Below are 23,286 nucleotides of genomic sequence, written 5' to 3'. Positions count from 1 at the left end.
AACTTTAGGGCCCAGGAACCTTGGAGTTATCAACCAGACATGGCAGTTCATTTAACTGCTGTGATGTGGGCAATTATCTTTCTGCTGTTTGTAAAGTGTATCACACTAACTAGTGCCAGAGGCACATTCATCGGTGGTGACATAGTCGTCGACACAAACCTAACACTGAATGGAACTCCTTATGTTGTGACTCAAGACCTCATTGTAGCCGAGAACGCCACCCTCAGCATTCAACCAGGAGTACAGTTGCACTTTGATGTTGCAGTTTCTTTAAAAGTGAATGGTTCTCTTGTGGCTAAAGGGAATCCCTTTGAACGGATTGTTTTCACCTTGAACCCGACAAATAACTCAGTAAACAGTTCCTATAACAGACCATTCAACTTGCCCTTTGGCGAAGAAATTCGGCTCCGTGATGGGAGTAGTGCTCAAGATGGGCGCTTGGAGATTTTCGTAAATGGTCAATGGGGAACTGTATGCGATGATATCTGGGACATCAGGGATACTCAGGTAAATTGAATTAATATTGTTTGTTCTCTCTTCTCACTTAGAAGGACATTGATATCGAGTTGATATCATGCTCTGTTTTATCAAGGCAAAATTGTAATTACAAGAACATTTTGTGGCACTGAATACGTACTTTGACTAACAGTATTTAACCTGGTACTAGCTACGCAACACTGAAAGAGATTGTCGCAAGCTTGTGGTCTCATTTCCAAACGCCCGATGGCATATGGAAGAGGGAAATTACCACCAAAGCTGATCAAAGCGCCACACTGTTAAATTAATTCTCTTGCATACGAGTTATACTTCATATTGCATCACCTTTAAACGCTCGCCTTTTTTAACGAAAATAGGTCGCCTGCAGGCAATTGGGTTTCAAAGAGGCCAAAAGATTCTACACGTTCGGTTGGGGAGATGGGCCTATCTGGTTAGATGATGTCGATTGTCATGGTTATGAAATGAGCTTGCTTCATTGCAGACATCGAGGAATTGGATCTTATAGTTGCGGTAGGTAGTTAATGTTAATAATCAAGCAAAAAACTCAAACGAACCTATGATATTTCATTGAAGTAAAGATTACAGTAAAAATATTTACTCGCTTAACAGGTCATTATGAGAATGTTGGAATTGAGTGCCAAACATGGGAATGGAGTGCCCAATATCCTCTTTGGAACGGGATAGAGTTCATTGGTTCAAAGAAGCTCCCAGTGGTGATGTACGTGGATATCTCTCAAGCTTATAAAGCAATAAGTGGTGATGGATTTCTCCCGCACCTCGATCATATGACTATCAAGAGATCTGTGTGTGGAGTGATGACCGTGAATGGGAGTTATCCGCTGACCATAAGTAATAGCATTATTAAAGATAACTTATTCGCTGCCATCTATATGAAGAGTCAGTCAAGGAATGTTACAATAGAGAACACCATAATGGAAAATACAACCTACGGGTTTCAATACATTGGAATTACTCCTAATTCGGTGGACTTTTGTTCATTTGATGATACCAGCAGTAACATAGCCTTGTTTCCAATAAATTTCCAAGCGCTGGGCAAGGCATATTCTACTTTTGATTGTGCCAAGGTAAGGACATGCATAAATCAGTTTAGATAAAATTAGGAATTGGACGACTTACAGTCAAACTAAGTGAAGCGTACCCCTCAGGATTACATTAATGATTTGATTATTTGAACATTGAACCCGCTAATCGTTTCAAGGGCGCAATAACGAATTGAATATTTGAACATGGAACCCGCTAACCGTTTCAAGAATGCAATAATGGATTGATTATTTGAATATTGAACCCGATAGCCGTAGTCGTTTTGAAAAGGCGCGGATCATTGAAGTCCATTTCGGATTGGATTATGCGAACATGTGATGATGGATCGGAACTATTTCAACATGGCGTCAGATATGGGGGGAAAGGTGAGTGCGAGTGTTGTCTAGAACTTCTTGTAAATGTTGTAAATGGAATGTTATCGAGAGCTTTTTTCGCCTATTTACATCTTTCCGAACTTGTAGAAATTCTTGTGAGTATTCAGGGTGGAAAAAAATAGTTTACGGGCGAAGCCATCGCAAGACTTTTTTTTATTTCGTTAATATTTGCGATCGACTGTTTTCGCAGTGTTTTTACAGTGCAGTTTGTTCATTTTCAGGATTCTTCGTCAAATTGAACAATCTTATTGGACTTGAGAAATGGACTTCTAATTTGAACAATGATCCGCGCCTTTTCAAAACGGATACGGCTATCGGGTCCATTATTCATATAATCAATCCATTACTGCATTCGTGAAACGGCTAGCGGGTTCAATAATCAAATTTTCAATTCATTATTGCATTCTTGAAACGACTGGCGGGTTCAATATCCAATTGATCAATTCATTAATATAATCTTGAGGGGTACGCTTCACTTAGTTTGACTGTAAATGTAAAGTCCACAAACTATATACGAGTTATCATGAGCTTTGCCTTGACTTAAAAAACATCTTTGATAATATAAGTTTTTTAATTTTTTCTCAGTTCGTGAGCGGGCGGTATTCTACAAATCCTGCAGTCTGATTGGCTCCGAGAGCGGGCAGTATTCTCCCCATCCGGCCCGCTCACAGCGGGCGGTATCCGTTTCGCTCGAGTCAAGCTTCGTTGCAGTTTTTCACAAATATTTCTCATTTTTCCGGCCGGACAGAATTTTTGAGCAAAGACTTCGGTCATGACCTTTTGGCGATAAATAATATTCATTCTTTCTTCTCTCTCGCTCTGAAATCACTATGGTTTTTCTGCAAAAATTGATTTCGAAATAAATTTGGTGGTACTAAATTTGTTTTTAAAACGATTGAAACGCGGCTTAATTTTTTATTTGATAATCCTTCACAAAAAGTAACTCAAAGTTACAACGAGAGGTGGTGGCAGGTAACAATTACGTTAATCAATGTGAGTCTCACTTATTAATATCTGAATTCTTCAACACAAATTGTTCGTTTGTGAAACGTTGGGCGAAGTTATGAGTTCTTCTACACATACAATTTCGCCTATTCTTGCAAATCCCTTGAATGTTGGACATTTTTACCGTAAATTTCTCATCAGAAACAAGAGGAATTTGATGAATAAAAGCCGCATTAAATCCCCTTGCGTCTAGCTGGAAAGTGTCTCACTGACTTCAGCTTTTTAGTCGAAGAAAGACAGATTAACGAACAAGGAGACTAACAACTCAAAACATACATTTGCATTCACTTACAATTTGACTTTCCGAGACATTTTAAAACGGAACAGTGGTAAATCTTCGAAGATGAATCGTTTTTGGAAATAAACAATATTTGCCATAAGATCTCTGAGTGTTTTTTTTTGTTTTTTTTGTTTTTTGTTTTTTTTACGAGAAGATCGTCGCATTGTCATTTAACTCTTGCGTGTTTGTCACACCAGTACTGTTGTTTATTCAAAAGCGTACACTTTTTTCTTCTTCAATTGACAGGTGTCACATGGTGACAGTTACTTGTCAGAAAATGTTCCAAAGTTTGCTCGGAAGCCTTTTCAGTTACATTTACAAATTAAGAATATTTCGGTGAAAGCTTTCTCTTTAACTTGAATAATTCTGTATTCTTTATCATCCACTCGCTAACAAATTGTTAAGTTCATGGAGGATTTTCCCATAATTAAAGTCGTAATTGTAGCCCTAAATCATTCGGGTTCTTTTAGCAATCGTTTTGTTATGTGTTAGAAAAAAATAAAAATGTTATTCACCAGCATAGGTCGGTCCGTATTGGGAAAAACTGTGCCCTCTGTCTTGAGTAACGCCCTCGGCCCACGGCCTCGGGCGGTGTCCAAGACCTCGGGCACAGTTTTTCCCAATACGGACCTCCCAGCTGGTGAATAACATATCTATCTTAAACACACGGTCGTGGACTGTAGATTCAGTCTGTTTTCTTCTTCCGGCTCAAAACTCGCTGAAAACCGTCTCTACCAAAGTTTGTGTGTGTCATTACCCATACGCGGGAGATATTAGGATGGGGAAACCCTAGATTTGAGGAGCAGAAATTTAATTTTTCTATGGTAAACTTAATGTAGTTTCTGATCACTAGGTGCAGCGTAATACACTTGTGTTCTATCACACCCAACAATCACAGCATACATTAAAACGGGACAATGAGGTCGTCTGTGTCAGTTTGACATTATTCTTATTGATGATGCAAGGTTAAAAATGAAAACTGATGTTCAGCAATGCAATCGTTTCGAGCAGAATAAATACTAGCTTCTTTGTCCTCTTTGTAGAGAAGTCACTTTTGCGTACTGAAAACCGCGTTCAACGGTAGTGTTAACAATATCGATTGAAACAACTTTCTGATTCCCTGAAGCGAGAGGAATTGAGTCAATTTAATTTCCATATGACATCTGTAAAACAATCCACCAGAGAAGACGAAATTATGCTAATCTAAGTTTTCAAAATGTTGCTTATAGATTATTAGAACCCAACCAGGATTGCAACTGACGATTCATTATGAATCCACAAGTGGATCGAACTTTGAACTTCAAGTACATGATGGAAACACAACAAAAGCCGCAACAATTTCTTTCGTTAACCAACAGACAGGTGTCGTTCCACCGTCTTTGAGCTCTGGTCACGAAATCTTCATAAGGTTTCGATACAATGGTGGTGGCTCAGACGTCAAAGTTAATTTTGGAGTGACCAAAAATCGAGGTGGGAGGAATAGTGCATAAGAAATATGATTTTAAGGGTTACAAAGGCGGAAACTAAAGGGACCCTCCCCGAACCAATCAGATCTGTGAATTTCATACTTGATGTCCGACAACAAAAATTTTACAATTAAAGGGTCGCATATCACTATCCACTATCCATGGTCTGCCGTTGCTTCCTCTTGCAAGGCAGAAAAATTTACCTGCGTTCAGATAGATTAGCTTGTGCTCGTCTCTACCTATACTGGAAAAGAGCATACCTAATGACGTACAGAGTGTAACAGAAAGTGATAGGGATGGGAGAAGGTGAAGGCGTTGGCTAAAAGGAAAGTTTTCTAGCTAATCCCACCCCCTCCCCAAAAAAAAAAATGTCCTCAATCAGCACTGATATCTTCACTTGGCGCTCCCCTCTCCCACAAGAAGAGGACTGTGTTTCATAGTACATTCAGAATGTTACAACAATTGATTTTTTCACAGGGGACTTGGGCGTTTTACGACCAAACAGCAAATTGGTTTTTGCCGAATTACTGTTTTTCTCTGTTTGCGGTTCCGGTTGATGAATGTCACCCAAGCTTTTGCTGATATCTTATTTTTGGTGCCAAGCGACTCGCATAAAACTTTCTGTATAGCTGTCGTGTTTAAAACTGTACTAACAACGTTTCTATACAAATTTTTTCGTTTTATCCGTTTTCGTAAATCTGATAAATATGGTTTATTATTTTGGATAAATGTGAAGCTGTACCCATTTACAAATCCCACAGTTATTGGTTTTAAGTAGAATCATTCGAAATCATGTTAAGGATCTGAAAGGTCGGAAGGTCTCTGAATGACGGTCTCTGAATGATGGTCCTTTCTCTTTTCAGATTGTTGCTCCCTGGTATTACTGAATTGTTCACTTAGTGATAACCGGGGAAATGGCATATTTTTGAAAGATTTCATAGGAAAGGTGGACATTTCTAAGACAAAGTTCTTTAGAAATGGAATGGATGGCGTAACAGTTGAACATACCTATGGTAAATTAACTGCGGTCGGCTCTCAATTTATAAACAACAGCGCTATTGGTCTTAGATTCTTGGACAGTAGCTTTCTGCCATGTAATCTTCGCCAGCTACTTTTTAAACGTAACGGGCTCGATGGATTAAGTATCCAGCGGGTGGCTTTCAAAGGTAAAATTTCCAATTCGGAGTTCATTGAAAACGGTTACAACGGACTTCTGATCACCGATGGAGCTGGCGAAGTTGTTATACAAAATGTTGATGCGATTTTGAATAAACAAAGTGGAGTAATGGCTTGCAATGGTAGAACCTCCTTTGAATTTAGATTTTGCGATTTTTCAAGAAACCAAGGAGATGGATGCTATATTGCCAACCGGGCGGAATATCATCAGTTTCACAACTGCTCTGTGAATTCAAATTCGGGATGTGGTATTAGTCTATCAGATCCAAGTGATTACTCTTCCCTTAGGCATTATTTCAAGGGATTTATTTTAAAGGATAGCACCATCCAAGACAATGCCCTTTTCGGAATCAAATTAGCCTTTTGGGGAGAAAATCGGGACAAATTCGAACACAATTATACTATGGTGATCAACAGGAACTCGTTTGTTGGAAACAAAAGAGGGGGTATCGTTTTGTCTCGAATTTCATACTGGTGGTATTGGTGGTGGTATAGGAACTACCCAAGAAAAATTAATTTTGTTGTGAAGAACAATCATTTTGAACAGAACAAAATTAACTCAATTTATGTTAGCTGTTACAGTTTTCTTGGTTCAAATTCGTCGATAGAATCAAACACATTCCTAAACAATAGTGACGGAGTGGTAACGTTCTCACCTGATGATGTTTGTAAACTTTATCACAAAGATAACACCACTATCGTAACAATCGACAGAAATACATTCACCAAAAACCGTGCTGAAAATGTGATATATATCGATTACAACTTATACCCTAAGACATGCTCAGTCTCTATAAGAAACAATACGTTTGAAGATAACGAGCCTCCTACAAAAGAACTTTTTCCAAACTTTTTCCGTCGGCTGACAAGTCGTGCAGTGATTGTTCTTAAGGAAGGCAATTTCACAGTACACGATAACATCTTTGAAAACCCAGAATACACATTTCAGATTTCTTCATTGCTTCTTGATCACCATCGAATTGTTGATGCAGAAATGAACTGGTGGGGAACCGCTGATGGATGCAAAATTGTGGACAGAGTCTTTGATTTTCAACACAATTCCCAGTTATCTCAATTTCAATTCTTTCCATATTACACCTCCGTGGATAAAAGTGTCGTGAGTACTGTCAAACCATACTGTTTCCTTAGAGGTTCCAACATTGGTGGAAGCCTAGACAGACTGCTAACCTTGTCAAATGCTGACTCACCCTACGACGTGCGACAAGACGTTGTTATCCTGACCAAAGGTACTTTAGTCATACCTAAAAATGTCACGTTGAGGTTTCCTCCCAGATCAGTGATGGTGGTAAAAGGAACCCTCATTGTTAATGGGACTGAAGATGAAAAAGTTACATTTTTGAGAAAGCCGTACCAAGAGGAATTCCGTTTGGCAGGAGGTGCTGGTCCGTGGGAGGGTAGGCTGGAATTTCTGGTGAATAATACCTGGTCGCCAGTGTGCGTCTCCTACTACAGATCGTTTACCTCAGAATCAAAAATTATTTGCCAGCAACTTGACCTCTATTATCAGACCTACTGGCTTCACTCTCCTACTGGAACAGGTACTAACTTTGTGCATAACGTCATCTGCAATGAGGACATTGACAATGATATCACGAACTGCAGTGCTCACACTAGGAGTTATAGACCTTCTTGTACAGGTTATACTGTACACGTGACTTGTCAACAGTACAACTGGGCTGGGCTTCACCTAGCAATGACTAATCATCAAAGCTTGTTACGTTACGTGGAAATCTTAGATGCTGGGTTCGCCTATCGCAGTGACATCCAAATTTCCGGTGCAGCTCTGACAATCGACCTCAACCATCATAACATAAGTAACATTTTCATTAATAACTCTTTGGGAATTGGTGTTCAAGTGGTATACCAGAGCTTTATTCATTATGCGTCGTTGATACCACAATCTACAATATCATATACAAAGTCACACGGTGTTCTTTCATACTCTCCGTCCCTTGTTCTCACAGACATAAACATGACAAGAAACGATGGGAACGGTTTCATTTTCAAAGGTACAACGAGTTCATGGGATAGAACACGCACATTTACCGCCAAAATGGCCAGTCGAGACATGGATAAATATCTCTATATCTGCTCCCACAACAAAACATTTCTATCCGCCGAAAAGGTATTTTATTTCAGTCTAGAAGCACTGGAAGATAGCCTTCGGTTCAGATGTCAACACGTAATGGAAACAGAGCCAGGGTATATAATAATTATTCAGGAGCTTTACACGTCACCACATTTGGACGATTACCATATTTTCCTACACGTGTATAACGGAGTAAATATGTCACTCGGGATACCGTTTAAGTTGGGATCATCATCCTTGGAGAATCGACCTGTTTTCATCTCGGTGAATTCTTCTATTTTGTTTGATTTTTTCAAGCACTCTGGCTTTAGTGAAGATATGAACTTCTTGGTGTATACAGTGAAAGGTTTGTTATTGTTTGCAACGACTTTCTATTCAATATTTTACCACGCTTGGCAGTAATGTCGAAATGTGATTGGCTAATATGTCGTTGTCGACAAGATTACAGACAACGCTGCTTGCGTCAAAGTGTCACGCAATGTCTTTATTAGCTCTTAAACATGGACGAATCGGAATTTTGGCGTAGACATTGTCGTAAAATACAAATCGACAGTGGTTTAGCGTGGTCTGTCAAAATTTGTTTCGGACTCGCTCGGCTACGCAACATGAGTCCACAACATTTTGAACATTGTGAAGACGAATCTTGTTGTCGATAAGAATACAGACCACGCTAAACCACAGTCGATTTTCTAAATCTATACCCTCTGACATTGGACGAACCTACATGATAAATTTCCTGGATGGGTTCGATCATTCATAAAGTACATTTTTGATAGGTTATGGTATGTCAAGACTTAGCAATTCAACACATAAACGTTTTTGTTTCTTTGTTTCTTTTTATTTTGATTAAGAACTTAATTCTAAAAGAAGAATGAGGAACAGTAAAAAAGGGGAAGGAAAGGATTCAAAGTTTCGGGGAGAATAGACAATTAGGAAGATGCAGTCGTCATTAATATTCATTTTGCTTTTTTTTAGCAGTTTAAATCTGTTGTGTTTATTTTGAACATTTTTAACAGGAAGTCAAAACGTTGTGTACGTCGGAGAAGAAATCAAAATAGCTCGAGCCAAGATAGCCAATAGCCTTCAAGGAGGTATTCTCATTGGAGGACGTGCGTTGAAGCACCTCTGCGTAAGTGAGACAGAAATCACTCACTCGGAATTCGGAATACAGTTGGCCACGAGTGGTAACATCAAAATTTTTTCATCAAAGCTTCATCAAAACAACCAAGGAATTTTTATAGAGGTGACCTCCTCTCAAGATGTTATTAGCGTGCAAGACTGTGTTGTCAACGGATCACTATATCATGGCATACATATCAACGTACTCTATCAGTCAGTCCGTGATGCACATTACATTATCCAGATTTTAAACTCAAGTATTACAGCAAATCGTCAACGCGGCCTCTTTATCTCGGACCACTCATACGGGATGGATTTAAACATATCACTCATTGGCAACTTTTTCTCTTCGAACGTAAAAGGAGGCGTTTTTTACCATCAGTACTATTATTATTATTATTACCATCATTACAGAAATCCTTCCTCAGTAATAAAATCGAACCATTTTTTGCGTAACGAAGGATCCACCATTGAAATTCAATGTCGCAGCTACTACAGTAATCAAGTGTTCGCAATTGTTAGTAATTTATTCCAGGACAATTTGGGCTTCTCTGTTATCTCCTTGACGACCTCTTACGGGAGAATAACTTTACTAATTCATCGGAATTTGTTCTTGGCGAATCGTATCCAGGATAATGCAGCGATTTTCATTGATAGGGACACAAGGCGAGGTACTTTTGACATCAGAAGCAACAACTTCACCCTGAATTCCGGACGCTGCCTATTTCTTGGAGGAGCAGTTCAACTTATTGTTACAAATAACCTGTTCCGTGAGAATTATTGTAAAGATAAAAGTGTTCTAGAAATACTTCGCATGGACGAAAACAACACCGTTGAGAGTAATATCTTCATCAACAATAGGGCAAACAGTGTAGTTCTTCTTCAAGTGATGTATGATATCCATCTATCACTTGAGAGGAAAATGGTTGCCTTCAAGAACAATACCCTATTCGATAACGTTCCTTATTCTGAAACTCAGTCTCTAAACGAACGTGATTCTTGTGCGGTTGTTCTGTCTGGTATCCTAGGGCACAAAGAAACATTTTTTTACTTCAACAGTTTTAATAATACTCGATACTTGATGGAACTTTGTGTTAAAGTACTGGCCACTTCCGAGTATGACGTAGTGAATTTGACATACAATTGGTGGGGAACAGCGAATGAAAGCAAAGTGCGTGAAAGGATATGGGACTTTGATGACAATTATGACTTTGCTGTTGCTACTATATCGCCAATTCTTTTGATTAATGATGAACACGACTTAATTTCTTTCGAACAGCACAATTTAACACAAACACGTAGTATTCTCTCAGGGCGACTGATCGAGTCTCTGACACTTAAACCCTCACAAAGCCCTTACTTCGTACCTTCAGACTTTATTGTCACGGCAAACGTTACCCTCACCATACAAGCTGGAGTTATCGTGAAAGTAAGCCCTGGGAAGAGTGTACTTGTCGCTGGAACATTACAGGCATTGGGAACGTTTGCCAAACCAGTGATATTTACAGTTAAGGAGCCTACACAAGATAACATCAAGTCACAGTTTCCTTTACGTCTTGTGGATGGCGATTTTCCTTGGAAGGGGAGAGCAGAATTATTTTATAACAAATCGTGGAAGTCGATAATTGTTTCAAATATCTTAACCATCAGAAACATTACAAGACTACTCTGCCATCAGCTGGGATATGGTCCAGGTGATGTTTCGAAAGGAAAGTCCCATGGTATTGGTCAGGATGGGAAAGGGTCGTGGATGGTAGAGATCAGCTGCTTTGGACACGAAACAGCGCTTCAAGAATGTTTATTCAACCTGGTAATGCCAAACGAAACCACTGCTTTACTAGTTGTAAAATGTGAGGGCTTACCTTGGGGAAATGTAAGATTTGTGCCACCCAGAGATAAGAACACCTCCAACTTGCAGTCCGTGTTAAATCACGTTCAGTTTTCTCACTGTGGCAATCGCCATGGAGCTGCTGTGCCAGCCATTGAAATCGTGAACAGAGCGCCCAAATTGCAATTTATTACAGTGAAAAACTGCACATCCGGTGGCTTAAGAATCTTCTCTGCAAGAACTGATATTCACCTCAATCACTGTACATTTATCAACACAGGAGGCACTGGGATAAGCTTTGTAAACACACATCAGAGCATCGTGCTTGACAGTTTAGAGTCGAGCAAGAACCTAGTGGGCGCCTCGTTTGAGGAACCAAATCGTGAAAATACCCCTCGCGTTTATTATGGCCGAGTGTTTGTATGCGGTGCCAAACAAATTGTACATATAAAGAAATTAACTTATATTTACTTTGATACTGCGAAACTGAAAGATGCATCGGTGTCGATGACTTGTCAAAAAGTATTGACTGTTTCCAAAGGTCAGGGGATCAAAGTTACTTTATTACATACTACAGGAACGCATCGAGTGAGGATTTACGATTCTGGGAACTTTGGCAATTTAATCCTGGAAAGCTCGTACGGAAGCCTGAACGCGTTTGTAGGTAAAGATTTGTTTATACTGCGTGATGCAATTTTACTACAGTGGACTGGTAACACTAATTCTGAAATTGTCGTTCAAGTGGAAGACATAAATGTTGTTGGTGAGTACATATATGCTATTCACCAGCCGGGAGGTCTGTCTTGGGAAAAACTGTGCCCGAGGTCTTGGATACCCCCGAGGCCGTAGGCCGAGGGCGGTACTCAAAACAGAGGACATAGTTTTTCCCAATGCGAACCGACCTATGCTGGTGAATAACATTTTTATTTTTTTTCTAACACATGACGAAATGATTGCCAAAAGAACCCAAATGATTTAGGGCTACAATTATGAGTTTAAATACCGGAAAGTCATCCATAAACATGACTTTTTTAATGAGTGGATGATAAAGAAAACAGGCGTTATTGAACTTTAAGAGAAAGCTTTCACCGTAAACTTTTTATTTGTTAAGGTGACTTGAAAGGCTTCCAAGCAAACTTTGAAACATATTTTGATTAGTAACTGTCACGGTGTGACACCTGCCAATCGAATAGGAAAAAAGCGTATATACGCTTTTGAAGAAACACAGTGCTGGTATGACCAACACATACCAGTCAAAGGACCATGCGACGACCTTCCCGTTCCAAAAAAAAAAATATAGTCAGAGATCTTGCGGAAAGTATTTACCTCTGTTCCCTCTTAGAACTTCACGGAAACTCAAATTGTAAGTGAATGCAAATGTTCGTTAAGGAATTGTCGGTCTGCGTGTTAGTTTTCTGCAATGGTGTGTATAAATCTGTCTTTCTTCCACCGAAAAGCTGAATTCAATAAGACTCTTCCTAGCTAGACACAAAGGGATTAAACGCGACTTTTATTGATCGAATTCCGTCGGTTCTGTCGTGACATTTACGGTCAAAATGTCCAAATTCAAGGGACTTGTAAAGAATACGCGAAGGTTTCCGCCAAATACGCGAAAGTTAACCGCCACCCGGTTAGCTCAATTGGTTAGAGCGCTGGACTGTTGTGCGGGAGGTCGAGGTCGATGGTTCGAGCCCCGGCCGGACCAACACTCAAGGTCTTAAAATAACTGAGGAGAATGCACTACCTTTCTATAATATCAAGAAATGGGTAGACATTCTAGTCTTCTCGGATAAAGACGAATAAACCGTAGGTCCCGTCTCCTGCATCTACTAATTAGCTAATTTGGTTAGGTAGGGGCCGTTAAAAAACCCACTCACGAGATTACTGTGATGTGGTCTGGCCTGATTAGCTCATGAAAAAACTGTTGGGCATGTGGACCAATGTACTTAACATTCTTCCACAGATTCACCATGCACTTACGAGATAGGATTTTGCGGTTGGAAGACATTCAGTAACACGACCCTTGAAGGGCTTAACATCACCAAGACATGGGAAATCCGAGCTGGGGGGACATTCAACATACTCGACTTCTCTTATTTGAATTACTATGGTACGTTTTGAAATTAGCTAACGCTTTCTCAAGCACAAAGTTTGATATGGTAACATCCGCACTAGTCAAGTTTAGAGATACCTTGTGTCTTGGAACGATCTCTCTTTTGCTTCTTAATCGTACCTATTATGTTGACGCCCATTCATTAATATTGAAATTCAATACCAATGTTTATCGATTATTATAGTGTAGTACTTAGCTCACATCCGTACATCACAATTCTCTCCTCTCTTCTTTCCAGTCTGCTCTGCCTGTATTTGAGTATTATGTCTTGCTTTAACTCACTAGTAATTTTATTGTATTTAATTTGTATGACAACTGTACTTATCTTTTAGCTTATAATGTTGTAAACTAATGCATGGCTTATAACCCCAATAATATTGCAGTAATGAAATCTCTTTAGTTTATTGTAAAATCTCTTTAGTTTATGGTGGTAATCAAACTTCTTTAGCTCGCAATGTGTAGTATTTACTCATTTATTTCTAATACCCGCCCAGACTAGCTAATGCTATATGCGAGTTATGTAAATTTGCTGGTAATTTTCTATAAAATAATAATAAACAAACAATAATAAACAACCTGTTTTGTTCAAAGAAAAGTGAAGATACTTTTTCGCAGAAAAGTGGAATCTATATGTAAAGAAGTTAGAGAGATGATCATAGTCAGTCAGTTAGTAAGAGAATTTAAACTTGGCAGAACCGGGCAGAGGCGATAATCCTCAAATCACCGATTTGGGTTAGACTTGCATAAATGCTAAGTATCAAGAGTTAAAAAATATGTGAAAATAATAGGTCAAAATATCTAATTTACTGGGAGATAAAAGGTACCCTAGAAAAACCCCCGTTTCCTACATTCCTCCATTTCCTGCAGCAAGGGATTTAAATATTTTGACCTCTTATTTTCACACATTTGTTAACTCTTGATCACTAGCTTTTGCGCAAAGTTTGAGCCAAATGGGCGGTTTGAGTATTATTGCCCCCTGCCCGGTTTTCTCGTGAACATGCTCTTAATCAAATGTTATTTATTAGTCCGCTTTGCTCAGTTTCTAAACAACTACAAAGCGATAATTTATCCAAAAAATCAGCTGTTATCTAGCCAACGAGAGAATTTCAACGAGCTGTAACCGGTTCGTTTTTCAGGAAAGGTTCTGTTAGCTGGTTCGGACTATTACTGGGATCGAACTGGTGGCTTAGCAGCCATGATCAGCCCTCCAATCACAAAGCAGTCCCAGTGGTGCACTTTAGTTTACTTCTACCGCCTGAGAGGAAACGGAGATGCTGTTCTGTCAGTCTACGCACAAACAGGTTTGTCCGTAATTTATCTGACTTAAAAAAAAAAAAAATTAAAAGAAGGAGTAAGCATCACCGGGTTTCCACTCTCTTTTCCTTTTTGTTTTCCATCGTTTAAGGAACCTTTCCCAAGATTGACCACAGGCTGATATGGAGGTCTACGGACGGCTACGTATGGGATTGGAGAAAGGTGGTAATTGACCTTCCTAGCGACATTGATGAGTACAGACTTTTGCTCGTGGCTCGGTACAACTCGTCATCTTATTACTACTCAAGAAACTACGTCGCTGTCGATAATTTACTATTAAGTGGCTGTTTAGTCAAAGGTAGATCGTTTATGTCTCTTCGTTTGGAATATTATGTTCTGTTATTGCCAATGAGTAATTTCAAGGAATATTTTCGCATTGTGTATTGATAAAAAATTCTTTTCTATCTTCTATCCACAGCTGCACAACCACTTGTTTTTTCTAAATTCAAAGCTCCCGGAATGTTTTTTTTTGTCAGATAATACACGTTCTTTCTTGCAGAACATCGCATATCAAACAGCGTTTTCAGCGGAAACCAGCATCAGGCCATAAATTACGCTTCTGCCACTGATAGCAGCGATAACCCACCTTATTTAACAATTGAAAGGTGCAAAGTCACCGACGGTTCCTTCTCAAACTTGAATCCAAAGACCTCTATTTTCTTGGACATTCATGATACAGAATTTGCGATTACCAACAACTTCATCTTTGGAAACCATTACGGAGGTGTAACCGTGCGAGCAGGTCGATCCGAAGGAACAAGCTCATCAAGAAGCCTAGTGTTTGGAAATACGTTTTCCAGTAATGAAAATAGAGCCACACTTGAATTAAGAAAACAAGGGAATACAGCCAACTACAGCTTCATTTATATCAAGGACAACGCATTTGAAAGTAATTCGGGATACGGTTTCAGGATCGTACGAGTCTCTGATGTGGCATGCGAAATCGTTAATAATTTCTTCTACAATAATTCTGGCTTATACCTGATAGATTATCAACTTTTTAGTCCTTGGCTGAAGGGACAAAGGTGTGAATTAAACAGTTTTTATCACAACCAAGGTTCCATCACTATCAATTCCAACGGGCCAGTGGTATACCGCAGAAATGTTTTTGAGAATCCGTCCAATCTTTACGAGTTTAGCTCAACAAGCTCGCCAGTTACTGACCCAATTGATGCCGCGCAGAATTGGTGGGGCAGTGGAAACGAGTCCTTAGTTTCTCTGCGTATCTACGACAAAAATGATTATCCAAGACTGGCAACTGTGAAATATAAACCTGTTCAAAAATCATCACCTTTCAACCTCTTAACAGGTGCGTATCCCTTTTTTTGAAAGATAGATTTTAATCTCTTTCATTCATAACACCAATGCGAAATCTAAATTTCACAGTAGAATGTGAGCTGGGTCGGTGCAATATGACGCTTGAATTACGAACATGATGCTTGGTAGGAGAAAAATACTCAAAAACGGAATCTTTCCCGTTCGTTTTAATGTTCTTAGAGAGGATCAAGCCTAAAGACTTCCTAGGTATCGGCGTACTAGAAAGCAAATCAGGCATGTTAGGTAACTTGATTAGATTGCATACTTTACCCTATAGCAAAGTCATCTTAAAGGAATAGCACCAAATCTACCAGGCGTGTTGTTTTACTGTTTAGGTGGAAAAATGCATGCATAATGGATGGCAAAATTCGTGACACAAAAAGGGTCGTTCTTGAATTATACAGAGTAAAGCCTTTTTTTGATCCCAACCGTGGAATTGTTTTTGATCACTTAAATGAAATATATTCGGCAGTGAGACCACGTTCTTCTTCTCACTCATATATCTTTTTTTCCCAATACCAGGCACGTAAAAGCAGTGGATTATAAGTAGCATGCAAAGATAGCAATAAGTAACACTCACCACTGCATACAGATAAAATAACTTTGCTGTTCCCTTGTAGATGACTGTCCCCTTGGGTGGATTAATAAAGGTCGGACGTGCTACATTTACAGGGGTGAAAGTAGGACGCTAAAGGAAGCCAAGGATTATTGTAAGGTATGGATTGTATTTGTATTTTACAGTATCCCACTAAGACTCTCTTAATGCAAGATAAAACAACAATATCAAGCAAAGCAGGTGCATGCATACAAAGGCATTATTGTCTCCTCAGTAGTTTCCTTTTTTCAGTTTTTTTCCAGGTATATCCATGCCAGAAAAATCACTGTCATTTTGCATCTCCTACACCATCTTTACCCTGACTATCCATAGTACAAAAGACAATTTCATGAAAACAATTACTTCGTCTAGAGTAGATGAGGCCAGCTACTCTGTCCGAATTAGAACAGCTACCCACCATGTCTACAGTAGATATTGCCATATACACTAAAGCAAAGGCAACTTTATGTGTAGTATCTTGCTGTAGACGAGGTAAATAATCATTATGATTGTATCGATTGTAAGCAGCGTAGATAGCTGTGTCTACTACAATTGGATTATTTAGGTAGCTGTATCTACAGTATTGGAGACAGCTTACATACATACATACATACATACATACGTACATACATAAACTTTATTTACCTCGAGTTTAAGAGCAGCCGTAAGCTAATATCTTCGAGTGATTAAAATGAAGTAAAAGAAATAAGCTAAAATAGAATAAATAGCTTCGATCACTATACCCACTGTAGAGAGTATAGATGGCTTCATATGCTGCACACAGTATAGATGGCTGTATCCTCTACCGGAAGTGCAGATAGCATACTAACAGACAGTAGAGTGTGGAGATTCGCCTTTTCCACTTTAGACAGTGTTTCTGTAGTGTACATTGAGAAGTTGAACGTGTTCATACATGAGTATAAAATACGCGAATTATGAGACTACAAGCTGTTTTAACATGTGGTGTATACCTTCGTTTGCTTCCGTATAACTGATTATTGAATATCACTCTGTTGAAGCTCTATGGAGGGCATGTGACTTCCACCCATTTATTAGAGGATATGGAACTGATCAACTTGGTGATGAAAAAAATTAGACCAGATGGAAAACCAAATGCTCCCGTATGGATTGCAAAAGAAGGAAACGAAGTGAGTTTTGCTGTGTTTTTTTTGTCAAACTCATCTACTGTTGCACATACTGCTGTTCACGGTCCCTATCTTTAATTTTGAACTGGGCCTTGACAAGTTTGTTTGAGTACTGCAGGTAATTAAGAGGATATCTTTCTTGGTGACATGAATGGAGCTGATAAATGTTGCCTACATTTTTTGACACAAATAGAGCTCGAAGTTTACCATATATTTTTTGCCAAATCCCTGCTATTCATGGTCCCTATCTCTGATTTTCAAATTCTGCCTTGACAAGTTTGTTTAAGTACAGTAGGAAATTGAGAAGAGAAATTTTTGGTGAGATAATTAGAGAGTTCGAAGTTTACCAAGCTCTAGTTTAAGTTTAGAAATCTTAATGGCTTTTTGCGGAATTAGCTAAATGTTTAGACACTTGTAATTGTGGTTATTTCCTTTGTATTTAGTCCGTCAAGACCTCTGCTAATATTTGTTCTCTAAGATCCTCGGACCGTCAAAAACAGGGTTTAGTTTTGAAACCATACGCTGAACTTTTTTGGAATCTTTGATTATTTTATTAAACAGGATTTAGATGATCAACTCTGCACCGTGATAACACCCGATAAACTTCAAAAAGAGGTTTCCTGTGACAGTCTTTATCCCTTTGTCTGTACAACGGCTGGTGAGTACGTGCTTCTGTTGAATCCAGTCGGTGCCATATAGCTAATCTCTGCACGCAGTGTGTATTCTTTTTTTACGTAGCAATCTCTCTTTTTTTATTTCATTAATTTTTTTGGCATTTTCTATAGCCATTCTTCAGTCCTCCTTTGGAAATTTGGAGTCTCTGACATGATTTTTCACATGGTCATACATTTGACTGTATTGGCATAAGAAAGCCTTGCGCGATCATACGGGCCTAACATTGAGCCAACTTTAAGAAACTTTCAGTTCTAAGTTACAGCTGTACAGACAGTAGATCTGTATGACATCGTGTCGTATGATTGGTGTCGTATGACATCAATCCATACATTAAGAACTGGATAATAAGCTTCCTATGTGATCGCCGACAGAGAGTAGTAGTTGATGGAGTGGTTACCACTTTTCTGAACGTTAACAGAGGGGTTCCCCAGGGAACTGTGCTTGGACCCTTACTTTTCTCTATCATGGTGAATGATATTAAACCGGTCAGCCCCCAAACCCTACTGATCAAATATGCTGATGATATTACAGCCCTAGTCTTACAGATTTATCACATTATGAAGTAGAAAATATCAAACGTTGGGCAGATAAAAACCTGATGACACTAAACATGAAGAAAACCTTTGAGATGGTTGTTAAAGGTAAAACCACAATGCCCCTTCCAGAGCCCGTGGACGAAATAACCAGAAAAAGCGAACTAAAGCTGCTAGGAGTTGCAGTAAACGAAGATCCATGTAACTGGGACGTTCAATTTGAAAACATGCTCAGCAAAGCAACTTCTAGACTGTACATCCTCAGAGTCTGCAAATACTACGGCTTTTCATTACAAGAACGCACACTGCTGTTTGACAGTCTAATTATGTCACTTTTTACTTACGCAATTGAGGTGTGGGCTTCTGCCCACTACAGTAAATATCTCTCTCATATTGATAAGTTCTGTAAGCGAGCTTTACGTTATGGTTACACCAACAAATACACTCCCATAATGGATGTAATTAAAATGAAAGACAGGCTTCTTTGGGACGAGATAACCTCTGACAGCGCAAATCCATTACATGTACTTTTACCAGCTCAGAGAGCTAGGAGCCTCAGGAAAAGAGGACATAATTACATCCTGCCTCTAGTTAGAACCCAACGTTTTAAACGTTGCTTTTTTAATAGATGTCTTTTCGAATTTGTGTAGCCACTTAGTCTTGAATGTACATAATGAATTGATATATGTAGGAAATTGTAAGTCCAGACGTTTTGTCTCTGGACGTGTTTCTTTTATTTTTTCCAAGTCAATAAAGATCTTATCTATCTATCTATCCTGATTACCCACGGAGCTGACCACCTTCAGAACTGAGAACCCGAAGAAAACAAAAAGATCGCTTAGTCTCACAAAGGCGCGCTTAAGAGTTAAAAGCTTATTTGACCCTTCATCTTCGCTCTGACAAAGGGCTAACGCTCGAGACGTCAGCATTAGAAACTATTTACGATGGCCATTATACATTATCAATTCAGTTAATAAAACCGAATTATCTTTTATTACCCCTCACCAATGCAGCACTACAGTTTCTTTAGAAACCTACCATCTTTATTCATTTGTCCCTTCATCATACTCATTACTTTTGATGGATTATGTTTCCGCCTCTGATTTGAAAGAAGTCAGCTTTTAAAGTAGTCTAGCGCCTTTTTAACGAGGTAGGCTCTAGTTAAGCTTCAGTGGAGCTTTTTCATATCTAAAGTAATCGAAAACAATTGTCTATTTTTCTCGTTTTTAATTTCAGTTTTGAAGTGCTTCAGCTGTACCCCAAATATAACAATGGTGCCACCATTTCTTTGCGATAATCTCAGAAACTATGCTGTGGTAGATTGTGCGAAGAGTACATCGTGTTTGACCACTACTTTAACGACGTCTACAAGCCAACCGATATATATGATGGCTTGTGGTGAGGTGAGCAAAGTGATGTTATATCTCTAGCAGAGATTTGTGCACTTAACACTACGAAATGACTGTTCAATAGTCATGACCACCATCACCGAATATTTGTATTCCATATTGCGACCTTGGGTAAAAAGATTCCTTTAAACGGTCTCCCTTACAGGCGATCGCTCCTAACTCCAAGGTTTTGAATTGTTCGGTTATGGCGAAGTACGCGTGTGAAAGCGTGATATCATCAATGGTAAACAGCTCAGAAGTAAACGTAGCCTCGTGTCGATCAGTCTGCTGTGGGAAAGATAAGTGTAATGTTAAAGACCTTGGTGCTACAGACCCACCAGTGACCACTTTTCCGCCTACCACCGAAGCAACAGGTACCAGCAATAAACTAATAGCGTCAGGTTGGAATTCGAGTATGGCCTTAAGCTACTGTAAGTATATAAACTGTAAAACCCTATGCTTTCGCCGATTCATGGCTTTAAATATTGCGAAATCGTTCATCGACCAAAGCTCAGGTTTTAACTTTTAATGTTTACGGTAATTTAAGGCCTTACTGGAGTTCCAGTACTATCACTGAAATACAGTGAAGGACAACCTAACCTACTTATAAAGCATCGGAATTGGACGTAAAAAAATAGAGAGGTCTCTAGGATTGTTACCAAAATCTTACCATGCCATAGTTCTTTCCGTCCTTTTTTACATTCTTGCATGTTGTGTTTTTCCTATAGAAAGTAGTCGATCGTTTACTTGGTAGCTCGTTGATTCATTTCAAGCTAATAGAGAGATTTAGCTCCCACGATTACGTGAAACGGCAAACGACAGCTTGCCCTTTCAAGGTTCACGTAAAATAGCTCAGATCACTTCGGAATGGACTGGCAGCCGTCTCATGAGTTAGCGTGAGTTCTTGTAACTGGCTGATGAAGAAGAGTGCAGCATTTGAAGGATTTTTTAACATGAAAGCTCATCTGTCGTTATATGACTCAAAGGAAATAGTTTTGTTACACTATTTTCTGGGAGTTATCTTCCACGCTCCGCGAGAATAAGGGAAAAATCTTATGCACACGGCATGCGCGAAACAGCGTTCGTTCACGAGCAAACGGCAAGGCGCATCCGGCAAATGCGAAAAATGGCTGGAAAATCGTGGTCACGTGGTCATTCTTGCCGTTCACGTTTCGCGTAAACTCGGCGCTAAATCTCTGGAATGTCTATCATTCTTTTAAACAGTTATAAAGATACATACCCGTTTGTTTATTTCTTTAGATGCTTACTGGGTCAGTAATTACATATCTCCATGATATAGTAGATCCAGACCAACAAACGATATATCAAGGATTGAGTAGAAGAGTGTTTTCCAAAATGAAACTCATTACAGCGGAAAAATCTTTTACTTTCTACCAAGCTTTGCATTTTCGTGAAGTGTTTCGCTGTGCACCGAATAGTTGAAGTATTTACAAATCTGTGGCATAACTTTGTCCAGAGAAGCACACTGAAAAGCCAATAGGCGAGGCCTGTAGCTTTTCATTGGTCTCTGTAGGTCATTCACTATTTGGGAGTTTGTTGAGGAAGGTTTTAATTACTAAACTATGATTCCACAAACTAAATCCACCCAATAGTTGGAGTGACCTGGCCTTGCAAACGTCTTTTTAAAGGTGCCTTGGAGTCCAAGGTACGCGTACAAGAAGTTTGCTTTGTGAAATGTTGACTTCTGATTTCTTGAGACAAGAAATCGAAAGCATAATCGTTCCCTCGGTACTTTCACATATTAGTGGCTTCAGTATATAAATTTTTCAGGGTGATATAGCTGAGTTAACACTCGGAGAAGCCTATAATGGACTCCGGGTTCGCTTATCTCCATGTGAACGATGTTGTCACTGTGTCAAAAAGCATGGTCTCACATCATTGAACATGATACAATGCCACTTCAGAGTAGCTGAATGTGAACACCCATGAAACATGCTGAATCCGTGTTTGTATTAACAGAAAGCCCCCTTCAGCAACTAAAACTTGAAGGGAGGTGTAAAGTTCCCTATATGTTCGAGGGTTTTTCTCTAATACTGTAGCGAACATGATTTAAATGTGCTCGCGAGGTTTTGGGACACATCATGTATGTTCTTAGCTCAAAATCATCGTCACCTGCGCGTGTAAAGCGGGCTTATGAAAACGAAGGTAAAAAATCTATTCAAGGACCTCGCCTTCAGCTTGGAAGCTCGACTTTGATACTTTTATGCCTGTTCAAGATGTGTCTTTTATGTTTGTTATTGATGAGACGGGGAGTATGGGCCAGGAAATTCAAGCTACAAAGAACATTGTTATTGCTTTCTTTAATTATCCGCGTCAAGCCCCCGTTGAGTACACTCTCTCACCATTCAAAGACCCTATCCCAGGTAAGTCAGGCTATCACGCACTATCCTGCATTGTTACGTATTACATGTTTGATGCAGCAGGCACAGTAAGGTGTCTGAATGAGAGAAGTGAATTTAGTTTTGTCAAATGAATTGATAATGTAAATTTGCCAGCGGTAAAGACTTTCTAAGGCTGACGTTCCAAGCGCTAGTTCTTTGTTAGAGCCAATGACAAAAGGATTACGGTCGAAACGTCACTGATACAAGCGTCTTATTTGTTGAGCACGAGTGAGCATTCTGAGTTCGCGATTTGTTCACCGAACGTCCACGTTTATTTTAGGGTTAGCGGAAGGGTACACGCAAAGTTTTCTTTCCCCTTCCCCCTAACCTTTCCTTTCTTCTCTCCCAACAACCATCCCCTGGATAGAAATTTCACTCTCTCCCAACCGTGCTCCAGTTAATATCCAAGATGTTGATTAATCCCCTCGCGCAGACATGAAACTCATAGGGTTGCCTTGCAGAAAACACGCGTCACAAATCAATTTACATAAGAGGCCGGACATTCTTTATTGCCTTGGGGTAGGGGGAGAGGGGTAGAGAAATTCTGGTTGTGTCACTAACCATCCTGAAGAAAAAATCTGCTGTTACATACCTAGGCTTTCAGTCAACAAAACGGGCACTATGATTGGTTGATTCGTGGTCACGAGCCACTGATTAAATTCAAATGTAACTCGGAAAGTTTCTTTGTGAAATCATTGTTTCCTCGTAAATTAGAAACTGTTTAAACTTTAATAATTTCTTTGTTTTATTTCATCGTTTAGTGTCAAGGTATTTCGGGTTCCTCGGTAAGAAAGTGGTCGAACTAAAGAATGAGATAACGGAGGCATGATCGACTTGTTGCACTGGTGTGTTTTGAATGTATGTTCCTCTTCCATATTTACTTACA

At 39.3% G+C, this 23,286-nt stretch overlaps 1 protein-coding gene across 3 annotated transcripts in view; it reads left to right on the top strand.

Moving 5' to 3' along the window:
• The window catches only part of LOC111339770 (protein bark beetle), a 55,204-nt gene that overhangs the window by 4,356 nt on the left and 27,562 nt on the right, over window positions 1-23,286 (top strand). Inside the window, exons 2-16 of one of the 3 annotated variants that reach the window (XR_016001785.1) lie at window positions 9-507; window positions 855-1,008; window positions 1,108-1,583; window positions 4,449-4,689; window positions 5,549-8,317; window positions 8,988-11,681; window positions 12,882-13,028; window positions 14,168-14,332; window positions 14,437-14,643; window positions 14,845-15,654; window positions 16,283-16,377; window positions 17,277-17,405; window positions 17,964-18,060; window positions 19,847-20,013; window positions 20,165-23,258. Coding sequence is in view for 1 of the 3 variants with exons in the window: in XM_088761336.1 (XP_088617462.1) it covers window positions 40-507; window positions 855-1,008; window positions 1,108-1,583; window positions 4,449-4,689; window positions 5,549-8,317; window positions 8,988-11,681; window positions 12,882-13,028; window positions 14,168-14,332; window positions 14,437-14,643; window positions 14,845-15,654; window positions 16,283-16,377; window positions 17,277-17,405; window positions 17,964-18,060; window positions 19,847-20,013 (8,619 nt within the window). In the remaining 2 variants the exon portion in view is untranslated. Of the gene's footprint in view, window positions 1-8; window positions 508-854; window positions 1,009-1,107; window positions 1,584-4,448; window positions 4,690-5,548; window positions 8,318-8,987; window positions 11,682-12,881; window positions 13,029-14,167; window positions 14,333-14,436; window positions 14,644-14,844; window positions 15,655-16,282; window positions 16,378-17,276; window positions 17,406-17,963; window positions 18,061-19,846; window positions 20,014-20,164; window positions 23,259-23,286 lie in introns of those variants that run through there. The other 2 variants (XM_088761336.1, XM_022946486.2) reach the window with 2 other exon arrangements.

Source organism: Stylophora pistillata, chromosome 5 (assembly GCF_964205215.1).
Source record: "Stylophora pistillata chromosome 5, jaStyPist1.2, whole genome shotgun sequence".
NCBI classification, from domain to species: Eukaryota; Metazoa; Cnidaria; class Anthozoa; order Scleractinia; family Pocilloporidae; genus Stylophora; species Stylophora pistillata.
Note: the sequence above shows the minus strand (reverse complement) of the source record. Positions and strands in the feature narration are given on the sequence as shown.